This window comes from Copidosoma floridanum, unplaced genomic scaffold, assembly GCF_036245765.1.
Source record: "Copidosoma floridanum isolate Cflo_tuat_1 unplaced genomic scaffold, Cflo_Japanese_pri ptg000030l, whole genome shotgun sequence".
NCBI classification, from domain to species: domain Eukaryota; kingdom Metazoa; phylum Arthropoda; class Insecta; order Hymenoptera; family Encyrtidae; genus Copidosoma; species Copidosoma floridanum.
The window spans coordinates 36624059-36649674 of NW_028321907.1; the positions used below are offsets into that span (position 1 = coordinate 36624059).

Sequence of the window (25616 nt, forward strand, 5' to 3'; positions counted from 1 at the left end):
ACCGAAGATTCAGGAGTCGTAGCAGTAGAGGTCATGGGTACGGCCTTGTAAACGTACTTAGCCTGATGGTATACTGGTGGGCAAGTGCGTTCAGTAAGTAAAGCAGCTTCTAAAGCTTCATGGATATCTTTGGGTTTCGAAAGTGCTATACTTAATTTCTACGAGTCAGGTAAACCATTAATAAACGTTTGTAACGCTAATTTTTCAAGTTGTGGTCTTTGTGTTGTCTTGAGTTTCTCATCATTCAATTCGTTTAAAAGGGCTGTTAAGGTAGTTTTAGTAAAAGAAATTATTCTATGATAAAAATTTCGAACTGTTTCGTTTTGTTTCATTGTAGTATTTTAAAGTTCTGCCATGTGTTCATGATATGATTTGGTTGGTGAGAATTCTTGTTTCAGATGTTTTTTTAACTGATCGATTGATGCAAAAGTAGAACCTACTAAACTCTCTCGAGCTTTGCCTTTGAGTCTAGAAATAACTGTGCGAAGGTACATAGGTTCTTGAGGGGCTGTTATTAGAGTTCGTCCATTTTCTACATCTTGTAAAAAGTCTTTTAAGGGAGTCGAGTATCTGTCATAAAAAGGTATGTGTTAAGATGCTTGATTTATGCACATTAATGAATTAGTCGTACTTAATCCTTGTGAAACATTTAAAAACTGTTGTATAAGAGAGTCGTCCACTGATGGGTTTCCTCTACTATTTCCGGGCATTTTTATTCATTTATTTATTTATTTTATTTATTAATTTTTTTTTTTTCGAAAAAAACTAAGATTTTAAGAACACACAAGGGATGCCAATTTGTTATGACCAGACTTGTTCAGAGTAAGGTCTTAACTGTTTTGTGTAAGTGTCATTCGTGGGGTTCTTAGAATTCAGCTTGTGAGCTTTATTTGTTCTTTCATTTTTTTTTTTTTATTGAATAATGATCTTTAATTAAATAATATGGGTGATTAATGTATTTCTTTATTGAAGCAATTTAATAATAATTTTTAATTATTTAAGTAACTATTCATTCATACATACATGCATTTTTACAATGAGGCTGGCCGTATTCTATGTCAGCATATTATAAAGCATTCACCTTAAAGCTAATACACACACGCGCACACATAAACGACATACAAGCTTCTCTTGTCATGTGAGCTTGCTTTATATTCACAATATGTCTTATCGGAATTTTGATGGACGGATAGTTTTTAGTTATAATATAATTCGTGTTAACTTGGGATGTAACAACGATAACATACGGTTTTTAATTTAACTTTTTTTTTCTTCGAGATTATAAGTTTTGAGGAATGCAGTTTTTTCGCTTTATTTTATTGATTATTGAAAATTCGTTTTTTTTGTAAGCAGGTCATCTATCAGTTATTAAATATTGTTTTAAGACTTTTAACATCAATAAATCTGAAATATCTTAAAATTTCAACTGTAAAGGATATTTGGACAGAAATAAAAAACTTTTGTGAGGCTGTTAGTGAGCTCGTGTGTATGAAGTTTTCATCGGTTCATTTTTCACAGCAATACAATAAAAAATTTAGTCTCTATTGAATCAGTAGAATATTTTATTTTAGAAAGTTTGAAAGATTATAGTGTTTTTCACACAGAACCTTATTATTATAAGAACAATAAAGTTGACACATGAGTGTGTGTGAGTGTTTCAGCGCGTAAATGATCAGTTGAACCTTAACCTGTGCCGGAAATGGTATAGAGCCCACTTTTCTTCTGTTGCTATTGTCAATAAAAGAATTTCAATAACCTTACGATTTATCGATCTCTTGATTTTAAGAATAAGAACCAAACATTACGATTCCAACGTCACAAAAAAAAATGAATTGTTACAACATATTACTTTATAAAAATTTTAAAAATAATATTCCCAAACCCCATTTTCATCTTAATAAAAGTGAGGACGTAATATAAGAAATTGAAATATTCGGAATCCCAAATGACTATCTGCTGGTTTCTCTGGATGTCACCTCTCTCTTTACAAACATAACTTGAAAGGTAATTTTAATTTTTTTTAACTTTCGGGTTACTGTGACAGCTTGTTGACCTAGCTAACCTAGTTACCGAGGCTACTCATTTATCATCTATGTGTGGGAGTGTACTGCAAAAACCATTTACCAATCACCAAACTGATATCATACCTAATTAATACAAAACGTATTGTGCATATACACAAGCTCATTTGACACGTGAAGCTTATGCGTGACTTAAATGCGTGTGTGTAAGTATTAGCTTTAAGGTAAATTTAAGTTTCATAATATGCTGACATATAATACGGCGAGCTTTGTTGTAAGAATGAATGTATGTATTAAAATTGGTAGTTACATGTGTGAATGCATAAATTGTATTATACGTATGAATAAATAGTTCACCCACGCATTTATTATCAATTTTTAATAGTGAATACCAATTTAAAAACAAATTGATATATTATTCGATTATTTTCAAAATTGATTGTAAAATCCCCGAAAGGATTAATTGAAAAATTTGTTAACTTTTTTATCACACTTTAACTTATATTTAGTGTTCCTTTTATTGCTGATACGAGCATTCATCATCACTGATCCAAAATACTCGATCGCACTTGTTAGAAAAATAAGATTGGTACTATTGTATTGTTGTTTCCTAACACATTTAATCATAACATGAAACCATCATCATGCAAGCCTACTGTTTTGCTGTTAACGCAGTTTGCAAGAAAATCGCTCATTGGTTGACGTAATTCAACCAAAGGCCCCTTTCACCCTCTCTGACGTTATAAAATCGCACTATCAAGAGGAAAAATCGCTCTTTTTACGTCTGTCACCTGTCCTCTAAATTTTTAGTCTACTCTTGACTTCCTCGACTTGCGAATGCCTTATACACGTAAGGCGTAACATGTTGGCTGAGGCGATTCGGGTGCATTTCGAGAAAAGCAATAGTATCGAACTACGCTGAGAAGCGAGGTACAACGAAGGAGACCCACCGAAAGTGGTTTCAGCGATAGCAGCTAAAGCAGAAACCGCAACATCTTGCCGGTCACGAATTTGCTCATGTAGTTTAAGGAATCACTAAAAACTACTGCACAAAGCGTTAGGAAACTCCGAAGCAGCAGTAACAACAATTAGTGATAGATGTAAGTTATTTATCAGTAACGTAATTAATACTTAACCTCGTTAAAGTGTTCCAAGTAAATTGTACTTAAAAAAGAAACTGTTTTAAATTGTTTTAATAAAAGTATACATTAATTAAAATTATTCATATCTTTCAAATAAAACATTTTCATTCAACTACAAGAAACAAATTAAGCTTACGAACTAAACCCTAAGAGACTCTAAACAAGTCCGGTCATAACACTTGTGCTAGGTAGTTTCTACTTCTTTTATTTTAACAAAATAGGGAACAGCTACTTAAAAGTATGACGAAAACTAGAGAATATCCTAGTCAACGCAAAAAGTAACAATATGCGTTGGTGACGAAATACTGGAGAAAGCCCGTACTAAAGGCTAAGCCTTTGCGACTCTGGCTCGAAGTAGTAATGCAAAAGCGGATTCTAAGCCATGTGTCCCAGGAGAAAGGTCTTGCCAGTTTAGTGGGTATTCAGTCAATATCGCTAAGAACATCGTAGCAAGAAATAAGCACTTTTAGTCTGACTACGATTTTTACACAGGGAAGGGGTTCGTACCCCTTTCGATCGTGCATCAAGGCATTTTCGATGATCTCGGATAAAGAAAAAGAAAAAAGGAAATAAAATAAAATAAAAAATAGTAATAATCATTCTCCTCTAAGGTATGCATGACCTTGATGAAGATAGCACTGCTTGCAGCTTAAATCCGATGAAGAGGCTTTAAACCAAAAAGCACACCACCTTGTGTATACGGGTAAGCAACGGCTAAAATATTTTCTTCAGAGCATACACTACACTGACTTAAAGATTAACTCACGGGTTGTCCTCTGGGGCTGGCCAAGTGCATCGCTCGTTTACGGTGCAGGAATTTCAGCAGAATGGTCAAGCCGGACGATAAGGCCTGGGTAATATCAGGTAAACATATCTAATAGAGCTGTACGTATCGTTTAGAAAGATGTGGTAGGATTAATAAAACTGACTTTCTACCACTGAGGAGGCTATATTGCGGTGTGGAATGAGAAAGATTTCCAAGTACTCATTGCACAGAAGAACAGTGACGCGGCAAAAAGTAGCTCTGGTTAATACTAAAAAGACTGATGCCCACAAAATAGAATGAATAAGAAGCTTACTAATAGGCTTTACCAGCTGCCAAGGAAAAAGAAGCGTTGAAGTCCTCAGGTGCCTGGAGCAAACACACATAGCTTGGAATTACGACAATGAGGACTGGTAAAAGCTTTGCTTTCAATCACTGTAAAAAAGATTGCAAAGAGTAAGCCCAATGTCTCACTTGCGAAACAGAAAAAGCCAAAAACAGAGTAGGTGGCAGCGGCTACCGAGCATCTAGGAAGGCACTAGAGGAGGTCAAAAACAAGGAGCCTACAAGGCGCAGATAAGATCTTGGAGAACGAAAGTGGGCCACCTATTGCAGAACTAAGCTACGCTGAATTAACCAAGTCATTAGCAAGGGTAAGCAGCGGGAATCAATGTAACCCCAAAACAAAAGATGACTGGACGAAGACATGTGAAGGCAACATTGCGACGGTGACAACACATTGATGGAACGCCACGTCAACGGTTAGTACTCCATGGCCCCAGCTTTCAGTTTTAATATGAAATCTGATCCTCAGCAGGGCATCCCAGGACATAGGGCTTGCCAGTTTAGTGGGTATTCAGTCTGTATCGCTACGAATATCAAACAACATCTTGAGGCAGACTGCGCGTCTTACACAGGGTTCACGACCCTTTCTGTCATGCATAAAGGCATTCTAGACGACCTCGGTAACAGAAAAAAAAGTAATGATAGTAAGAAGAATAATAATGATTGTACTAATAACAACAATAACAATAACAATAATAATAATAAAAATAAAAATAATAATAATAATAATAATAATAATAATAATAATAATAATAATAAAGGTTACGTTCGTAATAAAATGAAAAACATTTACAATATTAGTCAAAATAAAACAATCAATGTAACAATAAATTCTTAAAGCATTTTACATAGTAATGATCTGTCTTACCTTATGCCAAGGTTTCACATCAAGCACTAGTGGTGGCACCATACTAACAACTTCTTGTCGACTAATATTTCCACCATTAGTCTCAGCTATTAAGAAATTATGCAATTTGAAAAAATGTTCTGACCGCCTTATATTTTTTCTACTTATTTGTAGTTGCCAGCCCAATCCTTGGGGATAAAAAGGTAAACAATGTGGTTGTATATCTATACTGACATTATTTGTATCATTAGAACAATCTGTATTAACAATTTCGTTAAAAAAGTCGCCTTGAATTATCTTTAGTAATGTTTTAGTTTCTGTCGTAGATCCAGTGATACGAAAAGCAGTAGGGAGATCTTCTTTCATAATTTGAATAAAAGAATTCCACTCATGATCAGAAACTATTTTTTGAGCTCTGTAATATGATTCAAAATCTTTGTTTTCTCTGATAATTTCTGAATATGAACGATGAGGTTCTCGATCCCAATCATCTTTTTTCTACGAAAAAATTTCGATCAACTTTTTATAAAGTTTAAAAAAGGTAATTTTTACATTGATAGGCAACTAAATTTACTCTGTTACAAAAACTAAAAGTGTAAACACGTGTTTGTTTGAAACGTTTTGTTAAGTGTTACTACTGAGCTTATAAGGCCGTAAAACAGGAGAAATACACCAAAACCCACTAACCGAAATGATTTTACAAAACTCGACAAAACCTTTCCAGAAGTATTCATTCTAAAATTAAGTATTTCTTTTTTAATTTGAAAAAAATTTCTTTGGTTTTGACTAAGAAAAACTTTTTCTGCCGCAAATAACTCCGAGACACTGTAGTCTAAGTAAATAAACACTAAAGCTAACACAGTCGACAGTCTTACTCCGGATCTGACACAGGTATTCAAATACATTTCGTAACATATTTTTACGATGATTGTTCACTGTCTTCTTATCAAAGAATCTTTTTTTTTTCTACAGTCATTTTCTAGAAATATAGACCCTGCTGACTTAAAAGGAAAGCCAGCGCCCAGTGTTGTCAATTTCCAAAGACCTGGCTAAGATTAAAAAATTGAAATAACAAATTCCACCATAAAGTACACCATGGGGTCTTGGAGATCACTGATTACAAATTCAATGACAAATATACAAAAATCTACTTCCTCAATCTCTTATTCATAACTCTGGCATAAAATACCGCATATTTAAAAAAATAATCTAGTCACACATTGCTTTATAGATTTTCGGATATCTGATTACAAATTTCATGTCAAACGTAGAATAATCCACAAGCCCGTAATTCACCACCCCCTCCCATAAAATACAACATTATTTTGAACACAACCAAGTCACACATCATTTTGTTGCTTTGTGGTCACTGATTATAAATTTAATGTCAAATGTATGGTAACCCACCTCCTTATTTAATAAGAATCTTTTATTCACCATCCGTTAGCATCAAATAATACCACAAATTTTTAAAACATAATAAAGTCACACGTCACTCCACATTTCTTAAGGTGCTAATGACAAATTTGTCTGTCTCTCCCTTTCCTCTCTTCATTAGTAATACTAACACATGAACACACAGAAACGTTACATAATTTAAGATAGATGAGCCAAAATGTTTTCGGTCAAGGCTTGTAACTTTTACTTTTAATTTATTTAAAAATCAAATCACATGAATTTTTTACATCCAAAACTTCAAGATAACAAAAGCAGGCAAGTTAGGCCAGCTAATTATTGTATTATATTTTGGTCAATACCCTACAAATAAATTTTCTGCAAATTTAATAACGAGAAAACAAGGAGCAATATAACTTTTTTTATTATAAGGTATACAAATTTGATGATTTTAAGTTTTAGAAAATACTGATGTTTTCGCTTTACTAAGATTTTTGATGCAACTAATGACGGTCTAAAATATTTTTTCTTCATTTTACTTATGTTGAGGAGTAGATTACATTTATTCAAGACCATTCATTTTCACTTTGATTTTTCATGACACTTTTAAGAAATGTGTGATTAACTCTGTTAATGTAGTTATTGATGGCAGTAGAACAAAGACATTGTAACTGTAATTTTCAAGTGGTACAGAAAAATCGATGGTAGTAAAAGTAACTTGTAACGTAATGGTTACACGTATACAAGAGCTAACCTAACGAAAAAAATTCTTATGAAAAAAGTTTTTTTCGTCAATTTTTTCCAGCTCTTTTGGAATCAGCTGCACTGCTCAGGGTTATCTAATAGTAATCTTTCATACAAACAAAAAAATGACAGCTTGATATAGATCTTATAAATCCAATTCAAAGTGATTTTCCCATAAGGTCACATTTTGAATTGCAAATTCTTTAAATTAAACATGTAAAAAAGGATAAAGTTAAACGATCTGCTATTTTATAAAGGTATTTCTTATTTTCTTAGAAAGTTGTTTTGAAACCATTGGAAGATTCGATGAAAGAGCGCAGTTCTGACTGGCCAGCTGCCATATTGTTTATATTGTATTGTGCCATAAAATATTGTTCATAATTGTTCTGTTATTAGATATTAAAATATTTATTGAAACCACACCCAACTTACGTAGGTGTACTCATTCGAACGATAATTGCATCACCTTTTTACATAATATCGTTTCACACGAGGTATACTAATATTAATAATTATATTATTAATAATTGTTTTGCTTTACTTGAGATAATGCATTTTTTCATACAGCCCATGCAAAGAATTTACAATTTGCGTTCATAATCATGTGCGTGATTACGTTTATGTATACCTTCTTGGTCCTAAAGATTCTTAACTCGATGTTACTTAAAGAATAATTTGAAAATGAATTTTTAAATGATCAGAGGTATTTTGCAAGTATCACAGTTCCCTGCAGAATTTATAAAATTTCAAACAGCATCATTTATTTGAACTTTTAACTAAAATCTTCATCTTTGATAATTAGCAGAAAATTTTTTTAAAGCAGCCTAAAAAAAGGTTAAATTGACGAGTTATCAGCAGATGACGCTTTTCGTATGTTTAATATACTTTACTTTTGTTTTTGTTTATTTAAAGCCTTCTAGACAAAGTCCTTAAGACGTAAAGAACACATACAATAAAATTAAACATTGTTTTATATATATAATGTCGAAGAACTATCTTTGATGTTTCTAATAATTTTTTCCCCGTTTTTGGGGAATTCTCTACGATGGCTCGAAAAACGCTAAAGGCATGGACTAACATGCATTCGAAAATTTTAAATGCTCTTAATTTAATTTTCTTTTGGTTAGTTATGTTTCGGATGTGGCCAAATAACGTGACTTACATGCTTAAGGCTAATTCCACATTTATAACTCTAGTAAAAACCACAAAGAAAAAGGATTTTGGTCAAAAAGTTTTTTCTGAGCTTGATTGCGCGATCTTTGAGAGTGGTTAGTGTATACCAGATTATCACAGATGCATTTTTAATTGTCAAGGTTGACAAAACTATAATAGTCAACTATTTATTAGGCATAGTTTTTGGATGGAGTTCGAAGCGTTTGAGAATTAGTAACCCACCAGATTTGACATGAAAACATTGCTATTTTTGGAGCTTCAGTGCATCGTGTGAAAACTAGGGATGTCGATCTCAGATCATTAAATTAAAATTTGATTTTTTGAGATGGGATAAGTTGATTTTCAGATTAATCTTACATGTAAAATCGATAACGTAAATTGATTTAGTAGCCCTCTGAATTGGACCTTTTTACTTAACGAGTTATACAAAAAGAAGATGACAGAGAGACATATTATAAATGGCAGACAGCAATCATATTCTTACGAACGCGCCACCAAAAACGAGTTAGATTACAGGTTTTACAAGAACTAACCAATCAAATTTAAATTGTAAGGACAATTGAAAAATATTATTGGCATTAAATGTATCTACAGGCAATAAATAAATTACCATTGTCATAGAGACTTTTAAAACAGCAGATAATTGCAAAAGCAGAGCGTGTATGTTGTGTGTGATCAGTTGTATCTTACGAATCCTTTAACCTTATTTTATGTAAGAAGACTTTTTTTAAATTTTTAAGTATAGCTGAAAGACATTTTCTAGGGTGCAGTCATATTGGATGCGAGTAAGAACTCTCTAAAATGCTTAAGTTCAAGTTCAAGTTCAAGTATAGTATCTTTTATTACTTAAAGTTGAAAATCTCCCCAACACTTACTTCCTTGTCAAAAAATAAATAAATAACGCTTAAAATTTGCAAGTTCTGCTGTTCAGCGTGTCATTATCTATTAACCATGTGTGAATAATTTTTGTTTGCACGCTTTCGTGCGACGTAATCGCGTATTATCCTCGCACTTTTATTGCCCTGAAGAGGACGTCTGCAGGACGTCGAAATATTGGCCTTTGTAGATTATTATTGAAATACAGTCACGCTCTACTTCCAAATTTTAAGCTTTAATTATTTATTTTTTATTACTGTTGTTGATTTACAAAAACAACATTAACTTATATAAATTAATAAAACGTAACCTACAAAAGTAGAAAAAAAATTTTTGAAAAGACAATAGTTAAAATTTATACAATCATAATAAACACTCAACTGCTAATAACTTTCGTTAAAAAGAAGTTATCTCGATAATTTTTTTTCAAAATTGTGTAAAAATATAGGGGAGACCAGGGCAAAATAGGGTAAAAAAAGGAAAATGACCATTACAGTGAAATAATGTATTATATTAATACTTCAAAGACATTAACATAAAGCAAAAAGCTTTACCATCATAATTGATGTGTGGAAATCATGAGAGATCAGTCCAAAGTGATTTTATAGACATAAAATTTTGCACCTAAGAAAACTCATACCACCCTGGTGCTGGGACGGTATGAGTTTTACACCGGGGCGCTATGTTTCGATAATTCTTAGAATAAAGTGGACTGGTACAAATAAAATTATAAAACAACTTCCGAAGTTTTATTAATCTGTAAACAGCTGAATAATTCTTAGAATATTCAACAGTAGACATTAGTATACAAGTAATTCGAGCTTATAATATAATTATGTATCACTTTTCAAAGAATACTAACATTACAAATCAAGTCTTAATACAAATTTTCATAAAATTTTGTTATATAATCATTACAACCATGACGAGAAAAAATACTGAACGTCTTGAGAGTCACTTGGAATAGGCTCGAGCATAAATGGTTAACTAAGATTCGGATTCATGTCTTGCAGAGCATTAATAATAATAATCTCATTATTGACCTCTCTTGCAGCCAATGAGTTATTCAGCGTATTGGTACGATTACTTAGAGGATTTCTTTTATTCTTTTGCTATTTGCAACTGGTTTTTTATCTTTATTTTTTCAAGTCTCTAATCCAGCCGTATATTCTTTTTCAAAACGATAGCTGCTTTCCCTTTGCGTCTTTTTTTTGCAGGCTAAAAAACAAAGAAGTTTTTTACCATATTAAATAATAGTAGACATTTTACGTACGTAAAACTACTGAAAACCGTGTACTTGAGTTAAAGGAATAACTTATGAGAGTTTGATTCTTTTCATTCTTTCAAAACTCATCCAAAAATTATTCAAAATTTGTTATTATTTCATCCTTAAAATCTTTTAAAGCCAAATTCTCACATCAATCATTACTGATGGGTAAGGAATTCTCCAACTTCCGTAGATTGTTACTTTGCAGGATTCCATTTTGGATTATAGGATTATCACTTTATGAAAAACAGTCTTCGCTTTTAAAATTTTTCTGATCTAGCATTGTACAGTCAGTTGTTCGAATGGATTTCATCGTGTAATTAACTGTTGAAATGGGATTTTCTATAACTAAATTATTATGTTTGACATTACGATCATTAGTGTGAGTTGCACTTGTATTCGAATGTATTTTAACACTGGTATTTGGTGATAGTCTTGCAACTTCGCATGATAAACTACCAGAATTAATATTGAAGTTATACTCAATACTTGTATCTTCAGAAATCTGTTGAGAGAGAGGAGTAGTAACAGGATGGCGTAATGGCTGAGATGGACGATTTGCATCAGATGCATCTGATTGTGTACTAGGTTGCTGCTCAGAAACGCTGTCTGTAAATAATGGATTTCAATTTCACATGACATACTAATCGATCGATAAAAAAAAATTACCTGCGTTGACTTTGCTGGAAAATGTTTATTTGAAAACTTTTCTGGTTCGAACGGACAAATTCCAGTTGCCTCAAAGCTTTAGACAGCTGTTTTTATGGTTGAAGCTGTTATGAAAGCAGAACCAAATATTTTATAAATGTCTTTTAGAGATATAGTACTATAAGATATAGTACTCAACGATTTCATGTAAGCAACGTCCAACGGCTGCATTAGATGAGTGTAGTGTGGTGGAAGGCAAACCATTATGACTCCATTATCTTGAGCAAGTTTTATTTCTTGGATGTTCTTCACATGTGAAGCGTGTCCGTCAACGATCAGTAGCATAGGTTTATCCTTGGATGCATGAGAAAATCCAATAAATTTCTCCATCCATTTACAAAAAAACTGCCTCATCAATTCAACCTACACCGTTGAACTATGCCCAACCTCCAGAAAGTGATCCTTTCAAATATCCGTCGTTTCTTTTTTTCCTTGGAAAAATTAAAAGAGGAGGCATGTATGCTCCAAAAGCTAACAAACAGAGGCATGCCGTTCCAGTCGTTCCTCGTTCAGCAGACACTTTCATTCCCGCTTGCGGTTATCTAGTCCAAGCAACAACTCTAGAGTGTGACTTATGATTGCAGGAAACTCTCGTTTTATCAATATTAAATATTCCTCTGGTACAGAATTCATACTATTTATAAAAACCATCGAAAAATCAAAGAAGCTCTGAACCGTACTTCTTTTGAAAGCGTTAACTCTTGCAGCAGACATAGGTTTCGGTTTGCGAAGGGATAACTCAGCATTTCTCTTCATTAAACCAGAAAACCATTCTTCCCTAGCCATACGCAAATTTCTGTGAAATTCATTTTTGACGTTGAGTTTTCCTGCCATTCCAAACACTAGTCTTCTCACTTCTTGAGATGTATAGCCATGAAATGTATCACTGGTACTCAAAATAATATAACTTATCATTTTTTCTTAGTCAAGGGTGAAAACCGTGCTGAATTTTAGGTCTGAAATTAAAAAAGAATGTCTTTAGGTGCTGTTTTCAGATTTTTTTTTAAACTTGAAACAAATAATTTTTTACCTTAGCAAACTATAATGGAATATTTATCCTGCTTACCTTTTTTAATAACAATCCATACACCATAACGCCCCGTTCGACTTCTCCATACCGCCCTAAAGACATTTTTTTCTAAAATCATGTAAGTCTTGCCTAGGTGCACTAATAATAAAAAAAAATAGGATACCAAATAATAGAAAAACCTTCTAACTTTCATCTGGTGCCCATAACATCGCTATCTATATTATTCTAATACGTGTATGTACACGTTGAAAAAGTGCTGCGATCGATCTCTCGACAGCATGTAACAAGGCAAAATTTTTTTTTTTTTCCTGTTTGATAGATAACTTTTTTGCAATTACTTGATAGGCTTATAATAATCAATAAGTAATTTTTTTACAACTACAAATAGTTAGCTAATCAAATGGAGAGATACAGCAAAAACTCATTTTACCCTAGAACCCATCCCACTCGGACTCCCCTACTCTTTTAAGTAAAAGTGGTTGCATTGATGATGCAGTGATTGGTATCATTATCGATTAGAACTTCGCGGTAATCGACTCTTATTACCTCTACTCTCTAACAATAAATGTAGCCTTTAAGCTTTGCATTTCTGTTCGTAGCTGATAATTTAGCTGTTTCTTTACTTCTTTCAATATTTCTCCTTCTCTTATTATTAGTTCTTTTATGATAATATCAAGCTCTCTTCGATTTCTGTCTCTCCTCTCCTTTTATTTTTTTAGCCTTTGGAGCCGCTCATTGATCTGTTCCGTGTCCGTTCTCTGTTCCACTCTGTTCTCCTCCCTTAAGTTTTTTTGTTTTCTCCAATCGTTCTCTGCACTTGTTTCTCATTTAGTTCGTGCATAACTCTACGTACGGCACTATAATATAGAAAAAAACTATGATGTCTGAAACTATTATTTAATGCAATATTAGTTAATAAACCGGCCAATATGCACCCCATGTTATTTATTTATTGTTCAAGAGCTCGGTAAGTGCCCACTATTACCCAGTGATTGGCGCTTAGGTCATTTATTGTGTTTTTATGCATTAATTAGGTTGCCAGTAAGCACCCGAGGTTTTTGGTGATTGGTGCTTATGTTATTATTCAATCGTTTATTAATCAATAAAGCGGGCAGTGAGCGCCTGGGGCCACCTGGTGATTCGTGCTTGTGTTATAATCTAATGGTTTATTAATTAACAAAGCGGCCAGTAAGCACCCTGGGTGATGTGGTGATATGGAATTTGTATAATTACTTAATGCTTCAACAATCATGATAGTGGCAAGCAAGCGCTCCGGGTTAACTGGTGATTGGCGCTTATTTTTAAATGGTTTATAGATTAATAACGTAGCCAGTAAGTGCCCTGATATGTTTATTAGTTAACATAGTGTCCAGTAAGCACCTCATGTTACCTGGTGTTTGGCGCTTGTGTCATTTACTGTTTTTTTATTTGTTTATGAAGTGGCCAGTAAGTGCCCTAAGGTATCGTGTTTATTCATTAATGAAATGGCTAATACGTGTTTGGGATATCTGGTAATTGGAACGTGGGTTATTATTTAATGTTTTAGTATAGTAATTAAGTGGCCAGTAAGCACCCCATGCGACCTGTTGATTGGTTCTGAGGTTATGTATTGTTTTTATTTCATTCATTAGTCAGCGTCCTGGGAGATCCTCTAATCATTTATAGATTAATGACGTGGTGAATTAGTGCCCGAAGTTAGCTGATGATTAGCGGTTGCGTTATTATTTGATGCTTAGTAATTAATAAAGCTTCCATTAAGTGCCCCTAGTTCTGTAGTGATTGGTGTTTAGGTTATTATTTAATGCTTTAATAATTAGTTAAGTGGACAGCAAGCGCCCCATGCTATCTTGCAATTGGTTCTTAGGTTGTGTTTAACTTAAGTTTTTTAAATTTATTTATTAAGTGGACAGTCAGTGCCTTAGGTTACCTGGTGTTTGGTACATGTGTTATTTAATGCTTTATAGATTAATAATGTAGTCAATAAGTGCCTCGGGTTATTTATTTATCAATAAAATAGCCAGTAAGCGCCCCATGTTATCTGGTGATCAGCGCTTCGGTTATTTATTGCTCTTTTATTTATTTATTGAGTGGCCCTTAAGTGCCCCAGGTTACATGGTAATAGGCATTTGTGATATTATTTAATGCTTTATTAATTATTAAATTGGCTAGTAATAGACTCTTTTGTTACGAGGTGATTAGTGGTTCGGTTATTTATTATTTTTACATTTATTTAATGCGTGGCCAGGAAGTGCCCTGAGTGATTTAGTGATTGGCACTTGTATTATTATTAGTTGATTTATAAATTAATGAAGCGGCCAGTTAACGCACCAGGACGTCTGGTGATTGGCGTTTGTGTTATTTTTTACTGATGTATTAATTAATAAAGTGGAGAGTAAGTGGCCAATAACCCCAGGTTGTTATCGACGGAATAGCGGGCCAAGACTGCCAATTTTTTTAGATGTTGTGCTCATCGACCAATTGTGCTCAATGGTTGGGACCCCTCAAAAACACGCATATTAATTTCGGGCTTCTAGTGTAGATGTCAGTGTATAATTAACTAACTAAAAAGTAAGCAGTGCAGGTCGTTACTTTAAAAAAAACCAGAGTGTGGGACTCAGAGTCCCTCGGTAAGATCGAGGTTTTCACATGTATGTAGAAATCACATGTATACTGTAAAATACAAGGTTCGTAAATACATGTGAGTTCAATATGTATTTTTTTTCACGGTTACGGCGGTATATTTATGTCTTTTCTGTACATTTTTCATATATGAAAGGCTCACGAACTTTTTAAAATAATTTTTAAGTTTATTGTTTTGCAAAAAACGAAAAATATGTCCTACATATTTTTAATAATCTTGCAAATATGCTATGATTTTTTTTACAAGTTCTCCACGTTGATTTTATAGAAAAATATTTAAAATACTGATATTTGAGGTAATGTCTTCACATAACTCAACACCTTTCTTTTTGTGTACCACGATGTTTTTTTGCCCTTTAGGAATCCTGTAAAACTTGTTATTTTTCTATATCTTGCTTCCTTTTAAAAATATGGCATGTTTTTAATATTTGAAGATTATGTACACGCATGACCATGGAAAACCATATCTTCATGATTATTATCCTGTACTAAACGTAATTTAATTTTTCTCATGATTTTCCTACTTCATTTCATGAAGGTACATCGAAAACATCAAAAATTGAGGTTAATGTTTTTTACGCCTCTATTTTTGGGCGTCACGATATTTTTATTCCCTTTAGAAAACCCGTAAAACTCGTTATTTTTGCTTTATCTTGTTTCCTCTTAAAGATTTGGCTTATTTTGTAATATTTGGAGGTTATACCATAATGTAAATAACCGTTTAATCAATAGGGGAGATTCGGGTGCGGCTGGCACTCTAACTTTAACTAATTACTGTAGTTTTAAAGTACAATCTTTTAAAATTACAAAAAATGTATCTTTAAGTTTAACTTGAATAGAAAGGAATGAAATAGTTTGATCAAGATTAATTCATTCACTGTTCTTTTTATCGAACGAATACCAAGATCCTTAAAAACTGCCAGTTTTGCCCACTAGCAGGGCAGAGCTGGCAGGACGGTGAGGCAGAGCTGGCAACAGAAGTAGACCACTATATAGATATACACGACCATGTTATAATTATGAATAGGTAAATGATAAATATCGAGTAATAAAGACAGTGCAAATTAAATAATTAAGTAAACGTGTAATACCTTTATTGATTTTTTTTATCACAACTATTTATCACAATAATTGAATCTTCAAATATAGTTGAAATACAATGTCTTATACAACAGTATATAATCTCTTTAAACAAACATGTATCTAAGTAACACTTAAAAAATACGTAAAAATATGTTTAAAAAAATACTATAAAAAAATTTTTTTTGTTTGATCTACTTTGACCTAAATTTTAGATTTGTATTTATCCTTACATTTCAATCTAAGTGCAATAATCTACAAATCCTAAATCATTGATGATGATCGGAAGTGATTGTATATCAAATTTTTGGTCTGTACCCTCTACATCCAAGCTTTTTTGAGTACCCTGATTTAGTTGCCCAATATTTTGAGGTGCAAACGTACACGTACGATTTCGATCATGAAATTCCCTACTGTAAATGATCAAAGAAAAGACGTTTTGGCAACGATTCTGCAGCTTTCTCCTACTTTCGCTTCGTACTCTTAACCACTGTAATTTTCGTTTTTAATACTTCAGTAGCAATTATTTTTGGTTTAGGATTACTTTTTTTTGTGTTGGCTTCTTTTTATTTTGGATACTTTTATTTTCAATCAGTTTACTGATGTATTCATTTGCAGTTACAATTACCACCTCTCCTTTACTACTTTTTTTTGTAACTGGCAAAACTTGGGACTCATTTGTTAAGTTCTTATTGTTTTGAGTTGGGTCAGGTATCTCATGCAAAGTTGGACGATTAATGTGAAATACTCCATTTTTTCCTGATTTTAAGTATTAGTGCTATTGAGTAGAAGAATGGCATATGTCTAAGTTACATTTTAGAGGTTGAGAAGCAATATAAAAAAGAAAAAAATTTGCATGTATTTACCATTAAATTAATTAGAGGAGTTGCTTCTTGGATGTAGGATAGGAGTTTTTTTAGTCCTGACTCTTTAACACTTTTGCTCCTATTTTCAGTCTTTGGTAAAGTGTTTTGGATGTTAAGCGAACATTCTTGTGTGGAGGCTAAATTGATGGTTTTTTTTGCACTTGCACTCATGTCAGTTTGATTTTCTATCACCTCTAAAAATGCAGAAGCATCTGCAGACCCTGATATCAGTGTAAAGATGATTCAGCATACTTCATAGTATAAGAAAAAAAAATGTCGAACCTTGCATGGCTTTTTTTACAAATACATTGAATGAGAAAAAACAAACTTGTTGAGTTAAAGGAGCTCGCAGGACTTGAAATTGTTTCTTTTTGCCATTCATTGTCAAATTTGTGAACATTCAATAGAAAGATTCCCACTTTCTCAAAGGCTTTCACTGCAGTCTTAACTTTAGCAGCCTTCATCCATGCTTTGCCAAATAAACTGTACACATCATACAGCCTCAACTTCCTCTTTGAAATCGTGACACTTCTGTGTAAAAATGGCTTAGTGGTTTCATTAACGACATGTCAAGTGGCTGCATTCTATGAGTGCAGTAGGGTTGAAAACATAATATCACCACACCATTTTTTTCTATCTAACTCCGCCACTTCCAAATTTTTTATATGAGTTGAATAACCGTCCAATAGTAACAGCATAGGATTATCTGTCGAAACTTTCGTGAATGAAATAAATTCCTTAAACCACTTTGTAAATATTTTCGTCTGCATCCAACCAGATTTATCAAATTCTGCCCATGCACCAGCAGGACGTCCTTTTAGAAACTTGGAATTCTCTTTCACTCTGGAGAAGATAAGCAATAGTGGCATGAACACACCGGCACCAGACGTACACACTCTTGCTGTAACGGTATCTCCTCGTTCAGCTGCTGTTAATCCACAAACTTGCTTTCTTCCCCTTATCAACAACTTTTGACGCATATTTGGGAACAACTGATACTCCAGTTTCGTCAACGTTCCATACATTTGAAGCTTCAAATTTATACTGATTCATAATGGATTCTAGTAAAGAAAAAAATTTATTTACTTCAGTTTCATTGAATCCATTGGCTCTTGCTGCAGACATTTGTTCTGCTTTACGTTGTGATAAACCATGTCTATCCATGAAACTTTTCAGCCAATCTTTTCCAGCTAAACCTATAGGTAAAATAAAACTTGAGCCAACAGTCCAAATATATCACAAAGTAAATAAACTGACGAAGTCCTTCAAAGATTACCTTTCGTAACGTTGAAGCAATGTGAAATGTTCAAGTCAACAGCATAGTCAAATGCAAGCTTTCTCACTTCAATCATTGACAAATCCATTAATCGTTTTTCCATGTCAGTTATATGATCTCAAAGAACTTTCTCTTGACTGTCAGTAAACACTTTTGCAAAACCTGACTCTAAAAATCGATGAAGAATAAATTTAAATGCTTACTGGCTAGTAAGCAATGTACAGAAAAAAAAACAAAATAACTCGCACTAACCCTATGGGACTGTGGATTACAATAAAATGGTTAGAGGAGTTTAAATGTAAGATCTATTCTTTATCAGCAATTAATTAATCTTGTTAATTACAGCATAGATTCCGTAAATGATAATGTTGTTAAATAATCGACATGTAGTTGTAAAGTAGGGTCAGTTTATCTACTTAAATAAGAATAATTGTGATAATCAGGTTCATCAATATCAGTTGTTATCACAATTATTCTTATTTAAGTAGATAAATTTAAAAATACATAATCAGGTTCATTAATATAAGTTGTTATGTACTTTTTCGGCTATCTATAGTTAAAAAATTATAAAGCCCATTATTGATCGATTACTTACGATAAGCACTTTCTCATACTAGAGATTTTTTATATTACCTAGATATAGATCTACCATACAAGACAATCATGCCTATGAGCTACACTACTTCTGACTAAACTAGAATAATCTTATGTCGCGCCCATTGATAGTCAAGAATGGTAAATGCACTCGACATAACCCTTTTCGATCATATCTCTGTACATCGAGCGAGCTATATTTATTGTCTGGCGACTTCAATAATTATTTTCTCTAAAACTTTCCATTTTCGGGTCTTGCGCCGATGGTAACTTTTGTTTAGAAAGGAATAAACTATAACAAATTAAAATTGTAGACCATTTCATTGGGAATCACAATCCCATTGGGTTGGTGTGGGGTCTTTTACTTGCTGTACGAGCATACATGCAAAAAAAACTTAAATTTTGTCATATTTTCTCTTCAAATAAGGTACAAATATAAAAATATATGGAAAAACAAGTACACGCACGTAAAAAAATTGAGGGGGTTATCGTGGTATTATACACCTTGAAAGTTTGGTCCACCAAGGTCCGAGCTGACTGTACACCTTTCTCTTTCCGTAATGATAAATGTTTATCAGTGACTGTAATCGCGCATGCGCAGTTCGGGTTTCGATATCTTTTTGTTTTGTTTTCATCAAATTTTTGACAAAATGTGCTACCTTACATAACGACATCTCATTAACTATGAAGCTAAGCCCTCTGAAATGTGGGACAGAGGTTTTTAATATAGTCAGCTTCGACATCATAGTTATTTCGGAAAATGTATAGAAACTAAACGAGTTATATAAGAGTACGTATCTTTAGCAGCAAGCTCGCGATAACCTTTCCATAAAAGCCCGCACGGAGAAATTCTGTCACAGCTAAAGTCGGTGCAGTGCTGCTGGCGAAAACAGTGTGCGTGGTGGGAGCGCAAAACAACGTGCGCAGACAGCAAAAAAAACAGTGCGAACGCGCACGTGATTTCGAGCTGCAGATGCACGCTCTTTTCCCGTGCAAGCCACTGGAACTTCGACTGAGCGGCTCCAGTATAATTCGACACTTATTTATTAATGCTCTTTTATTATAAATGCTAATTTATCTATGTAACTTATACGCATACATGCATATAAGTTACATAGTTAGGCATTAATAAAAAAGTGTCGAACTATACTGGAGCCACTCAGTCGAAATTCCAGTGGCTTGCACGGGAAAAGAGCGTGCATCTGTAGCTTGAAATCACGTGCGTGTTCGTACAGTTTTTTTTGCTGTCTGCGCACGTTGTTTTGCGCTCCCACCACGCACGCTGTTTTCGCCAGCAGCACTGCACCGCCCTTAGCTGTGACAGAATTTCTCCGTGCGTGTATAACAGAAAAACTTTGAGAGTTTTTTTCTCAAAATTTACGAAAGTAGTCCCTCTGAAATTTTAACATTTTATGTGTAGTGATGAAATAAGGGTCTCATAATATTTTAAGAATGTTCTATTAAAAATTAAATATTATGATAATCCCCTTAATGACTATGAGATCGTGCCTAAAAAATAATTACTAACGCTGTACTAAATAAAAATGGAAATAAAGAAAAAGTACTTAAATTGTAATGATACTCAGTCATGTAAGCAAAAGGTTATCGGATCCTGTAATCTGAAAGCGCAGAAGCTTACTTACTATGAATGTCTGTATAATCCTTTAAAGCGCCAACCTGCTCTATGCATAAAGTTCCAAGAAAGCCCTAACGGTTAGCTTGTGTGGGCAAAAATGGCACGAGGCAAGGTGTTTATACAGCTATAGATAGAGACGAACACACCTTAAATCTTGATGAAATAAACGTGCTCATCACACGTTTTTACACGCATACCCATATTAACTGTTGAGCCTGAATATGATCCCTGGCTGCGATGTGTCCATACGTGATAGAAACTTGAGATCCTGAGACGTGCTAGTACAGCGTACATGGCAAAAGTGTTCAGTTGATGAGCAAAGATACTCCGCTTGGTGCCGTGTCTAGTTGCTCAGTTTCAATGAGGTTTCGATATAGAGATGATGGTTCGCTGACATCTCCGTTAAAGACTTCTGTGCAGTTGGCATGCCGCTTTTTAATAACAGCTTTCCAATTGGCACAGAAATTTTCAGTTTTTTTAGCATCTGATTTGCAGTTCAAATCCCAATTTTGCAGTTGTTTATTAAAACAATAAGAACCAAGGCACTGCCAACTTTACAGGAATTTAGCAGTTCACTTACCCCTACAACGACAACCAAGCTGACTGCAAAATTCTGCATGGGTCAGGAGTTTGCAGTTTTTTTTGTATTTCTTTGAATAGCTTGATGCCAATTTTACAACTATTTATTTTTAGAAAGAAGTTCTTTATCGTGGGTTACGATGGGATATATACTACCCGTGTATTTCCTGTGTATAAGGACGGTTGCAAACGGGGACCCATCAGCCAGAAAATGTAAGAAAAAAGCATGCACTTGTAGGGAGGGGGAAGACAGAGAAGTAGTAGCCAATGTAACGATACAGTAAGAGAGGAAGAGAGCTCTAGCCAACGCAGGGTTCCATCGGCCATAAAATGTAAGGAAAAAGCATGCACTCTCATTTCCGGTGGCTAAAAGAAAATAAAATAAAATGAAAAAAGCCAAATTAAAGATAATTTGATTACAAATTGAATGCAAAAAGAATTTTTGTAAACGGATGTTATTTAAATAAATTGGAGCACTTTTTGGTCGACATGCATACACACGAATCTCACACCCATCTCAGGTGCCACAAACACATAATTGGTAGGAAGTTGGTGACAAATGGGAATATTAAAATTAAGAAAATAAGTAATATTAATACTATATACACTAGTTAATATTATTTTAACAAAATACATTAGCAAATAATTTTTGCACGTATGGCAGATCGATGCAGATAGCCAGTAGGGGAGATGCGGGTGTGGCTGGCAGGGCGGGTAAACCTGGCACCGTTAATTTTCCTCGATAAAAAAATATTTTCATCTTAATAAGCACAAAAAATATCATTCCAAACATCTTCTAAATTTTTGAGATTTCTTGTGATATTATTCAATGCAAAGGGAGAAAGTTATGTTAATTTTAAATAAATATGTCAGGTGGAGCAGAACCTGGCACCTACAAAAGGGCACAGCTGGAGCGAGAAGCCTCCTGCTCATTGCAGACGATAGGTAGACGGAAGCATGTATACTAACTTAATCTACAATGTAAAAAAACCTCAATTCTACTTTTAGTTTGTCATAGTTATTAGGTTGTACATAGGTATCTATTAAAGTTTAGGTAGCTTAATTATTTAAAAAAGTAGTAAGTGTTCCCTTATAGTGTTAAGATAATGGTACAAAGAAGGAACGTCAATACTCTGAGCAAAAAATTGAGTTAACCATTCAAAATTTTGCCAGTGGTAAGTCCATCAAAAGCTCTGCAGAACTGTATAACGTTCTGAGAAGCACTTTGCAATTAAGATTAAGTATGATGGACAAATCAACTGAAGATAAAAGTACTTGTTTCTATTAAAATTAATTACATCTAGATTAGAACAAGCGTGGTCAGTGGTGCGAATTTTTCGGACATTTGAGAACTCAATGCACTATTGATCATACATTATTAGATTTTTCGAGCCCTTTGAGTAGTCAGACATAGTGATAACGATGACTGCCATAAACGTGAGCTTCACAATTTTTCTATAGGAAAAAAAAATTAAAGTTGATAGTGCTATATTTATGTAATATTCAGTTAAACAAAGCCAGTTAAGATTTTGTATTTACGGTCACTAACGTCAAACTCACGTCACTTTACGGGCCAGCTCAGTGCGTTCTGCTTTATTTTGCTTTAATACTACAACACAAAGGTTATGTGTTACCAGATTTAGTGACTACTTTGTTAACACGGATGTAGGTATTACTCTTTGTTTCTGCACTTTACACTATGTATAACTAGAATAATCTTAGGGTACTGACACATGGAGTAGAAATCAACGCAGCACGACAAAATGACACCCAATTAGCGTGCAGCCACGGAAAAGCTATGTACCCTGTTCATGTGCAACATGGCACTGGTATTGCAGACATGAGAGTGAGAGAGAGGTACGACACTCTGATATCTCACTCGCTCCAACGCATTCAAACAGAAAGATATGATGGAGCTGAAACTAGCCCAACGCCAAAGTGGCCTCACCAGGGACCAATCAGGCCTGAGGGGCCCTGGGGCTCAAGATTTTTTTTATTGCCTTTTGCGAGCCAAAAAATAATACTGATCATTGTCGTTATTTTATGCACGACTTTGATGAGTATTCCTAGCCGTGGAAGGCCATCAGACTTGGAAAATACTGAGTTTTCCGTCGATACGTACACTCGAGTATACGAAAAAAATGGGGAAAAATTTGTAATTTTTTTTCAATGTATTGTACTACTTTAAAACCGAGTAGAAAACATTTTTATAAGTCCCACATACAATTCCTATCAGTGCAAGTTTAAGTCGTAAAAGGCCACCAGCCTAAGGAAACACCGAGTTTTCCATAGACACGTATACATATGTATACTAAAAAATAGGAAAAAAATTTGTCATTTTTCAAAGATCTATTGTGCCACTTTTAAACTAATTTTTTTTAGCCTCCCACACAATCCCCATTAGATTAATATACCGTAAAAGCCCGCCAGGATTAGAAAATACTGAGTTTTCTATTGATTTGTATACGCGTGTAAAAAAATTTGTAACTTTTTAAAAATCTAATGTGCCACTTTCAACCTAAAAAGAATACATTTCTTTTAGTCCCACAGGGCGGCCTTTAAAATACCTTGATTTTTAACAACATTAGAAGGTTATGAATGTAGCAGTATACATAAATGATTTTTAGAGTGGCATAATGAGAAAATTGGTCATAACTTCAGAAATGATTGATTTTTCATCTATCCGCTCAAGAAGTTTATCTTCACGAAAGAGAAAAAAGCGCATTTGTTCGTGCCTGGCGACATTTTTTATACATTCAACTGATTGACATTTATAGTTTGTACTTAAAGCAATATATTCCAATAATCTTTTTAGTGTCACAATCGGAGGATTCACCACAGTTGCAAAATTCATTAATTTCTCTTTTATACGCTTAAAAAAGCTTATCTATGTGAAAGAAGACAAAGCGAATTTTTTCTACACCAGCCACTTTTTTACACCTTGAAAAAAATGAAATTAATAAATTATACATATTGCTTCATTCCTTAACAATTTATATTACCTTACATTTTTTTTCAAACAAGCTTATGAGGTATACTATTATTTCACATTCTTTTTTGTATATGTTTATGTACGTTTTCCAAGAAAAATCCGGTAATTTTTAGAGCCTGACGGCTTGCACGACTTAAAAGACTTGCAGAATAGATTTAAGAAAAAATACAAATTTTTTTCTTTTTATACAATTTTTTCGTATATACGAGTATACGTATCAATGCAAAACTCCTGTTGTGTTTTTAAAGCCTGTTGGCCTTTTACGGATTAAAAAATTTATAGGATTTGTGTATATTTTGTTTCGAAGTAGTACAATAGACTTAAAAAAAAAAAATACGAATATTTTCCATTGTTTTTTGTATACATGTGCATACGTATCGATGAAAAACTCAGTGTTTCTTAGGCCTGGCGGTTTTTTACAGCTGAAAAAACTTATAAGACTTGTGTGTAAGACATGTAAAAAAAATTTCATTTAGTTTTAAAGTGGCACAATATATCTTTAAAACATTACAAATTATTATTCCTACTTTTTGTTTTACAAGTGTATACGTATCGATGAAAAACTCAGTGTCTTCCAAACCTGGCGGCTTTTTACGGCCTGAAAAACTCAAAGGAATTGTGTGTTAGACAAATAGAAGTGTATTATATCTGGTTTTAAAATGACACAGTATATTTTTAAAAAGTTACGAATTTTTTTTCAATTTTTTTCGTATACGCGAGTATACGTATCGACGGAAAACTCAGTATTTTTCAAGTCTAATGGCCTTTCATGGCTTGGAATGACTTATCGAAGTTGTGCGTTAGGAATGGCAATGAAATATTTTTTTTTGGTCGAAGAAGGCAATAAAAAAAATCTTAAGCCCGGGACCCTTCAGGGTCGATTTGTCCCTGGTGAGGTTACTTCGGCATGGGGCTAGTTTCAGCTCCATAGTGATGCGACGTCTTTCTGGTGCATGTGAACAGGGCACACAATTTTTTAAGTTGTGCGAACACGAGACGGCGGCTCGTCAAGTTTTGTATCGATTTATAACTTACTATTGTGTCCTATTGGCATCCATGAACCTATAAATACTATAACCTAAAAAGATTACAGACTAACCAAACTTGACAAGCCACCGTCTCGTAATCACGCAACGTCAAAAATTGTGTGCCCTATTCACATGCAGCAGTGCCATGCCGATTCCTGCTCCATGTGTCCGCACCCTTAGTGATTGACACTTTCATATTTTTTACGCCAATTATCATAATTTGTCAGTAATCTTGTGTTATTAGCATCTGATAATACACTGAGCCTCAAATTGCCCTTTAAGTCCACGCTATGTTGGTCTTAGATAGCACCAATACACTTGACTATGGCGAATATAGATAGACTACACATCCAAGCGAAGATTTTGTAGCCAACATCTAGGGTGTGGTGAGAGAGCCGGAGGATCTATCTTTATTTAACACCGATCTGTCTTTCTCTTTTCAGTGAAGGCAAAAAAAGGTGAGAGGCAATCACTTAATCACAGCAATTACCACATCATACAGGTACAATGTTATATAATACATTCCTTCTCACCTTTTTTTTTCCTTCCTCAAAATAGACGAGGTGGTATGAAAAGAAGATAGAGATTCTTCGGCTCTCTCCCTACTCCCGAGA

General features: G+C 33.9%; 1 protein-coding gene across 1 annotated transcript in view; it reads right to left on the minus strand.

Annotated features, from left to right (window-relative positions):
* Positions 1-25616, minus strand: part of Nsun2 (tRNA (cytosine(34)-C(5))-methyltransferase Nsun2) — a 410807-nt gene that overhangs the window by 323541 nt on the left and 61650 nt on the right. Inside the window, exon 2 of the mRNA XM_089596349.1 lies at positions 5140-5616. Coding sequence (XP_089452475.1) covers positions 5140-5616 — 477 coding nt within the window. The remainder of the gene's footprint in view (positions 1-5139; positions 5617-25616) is intronic.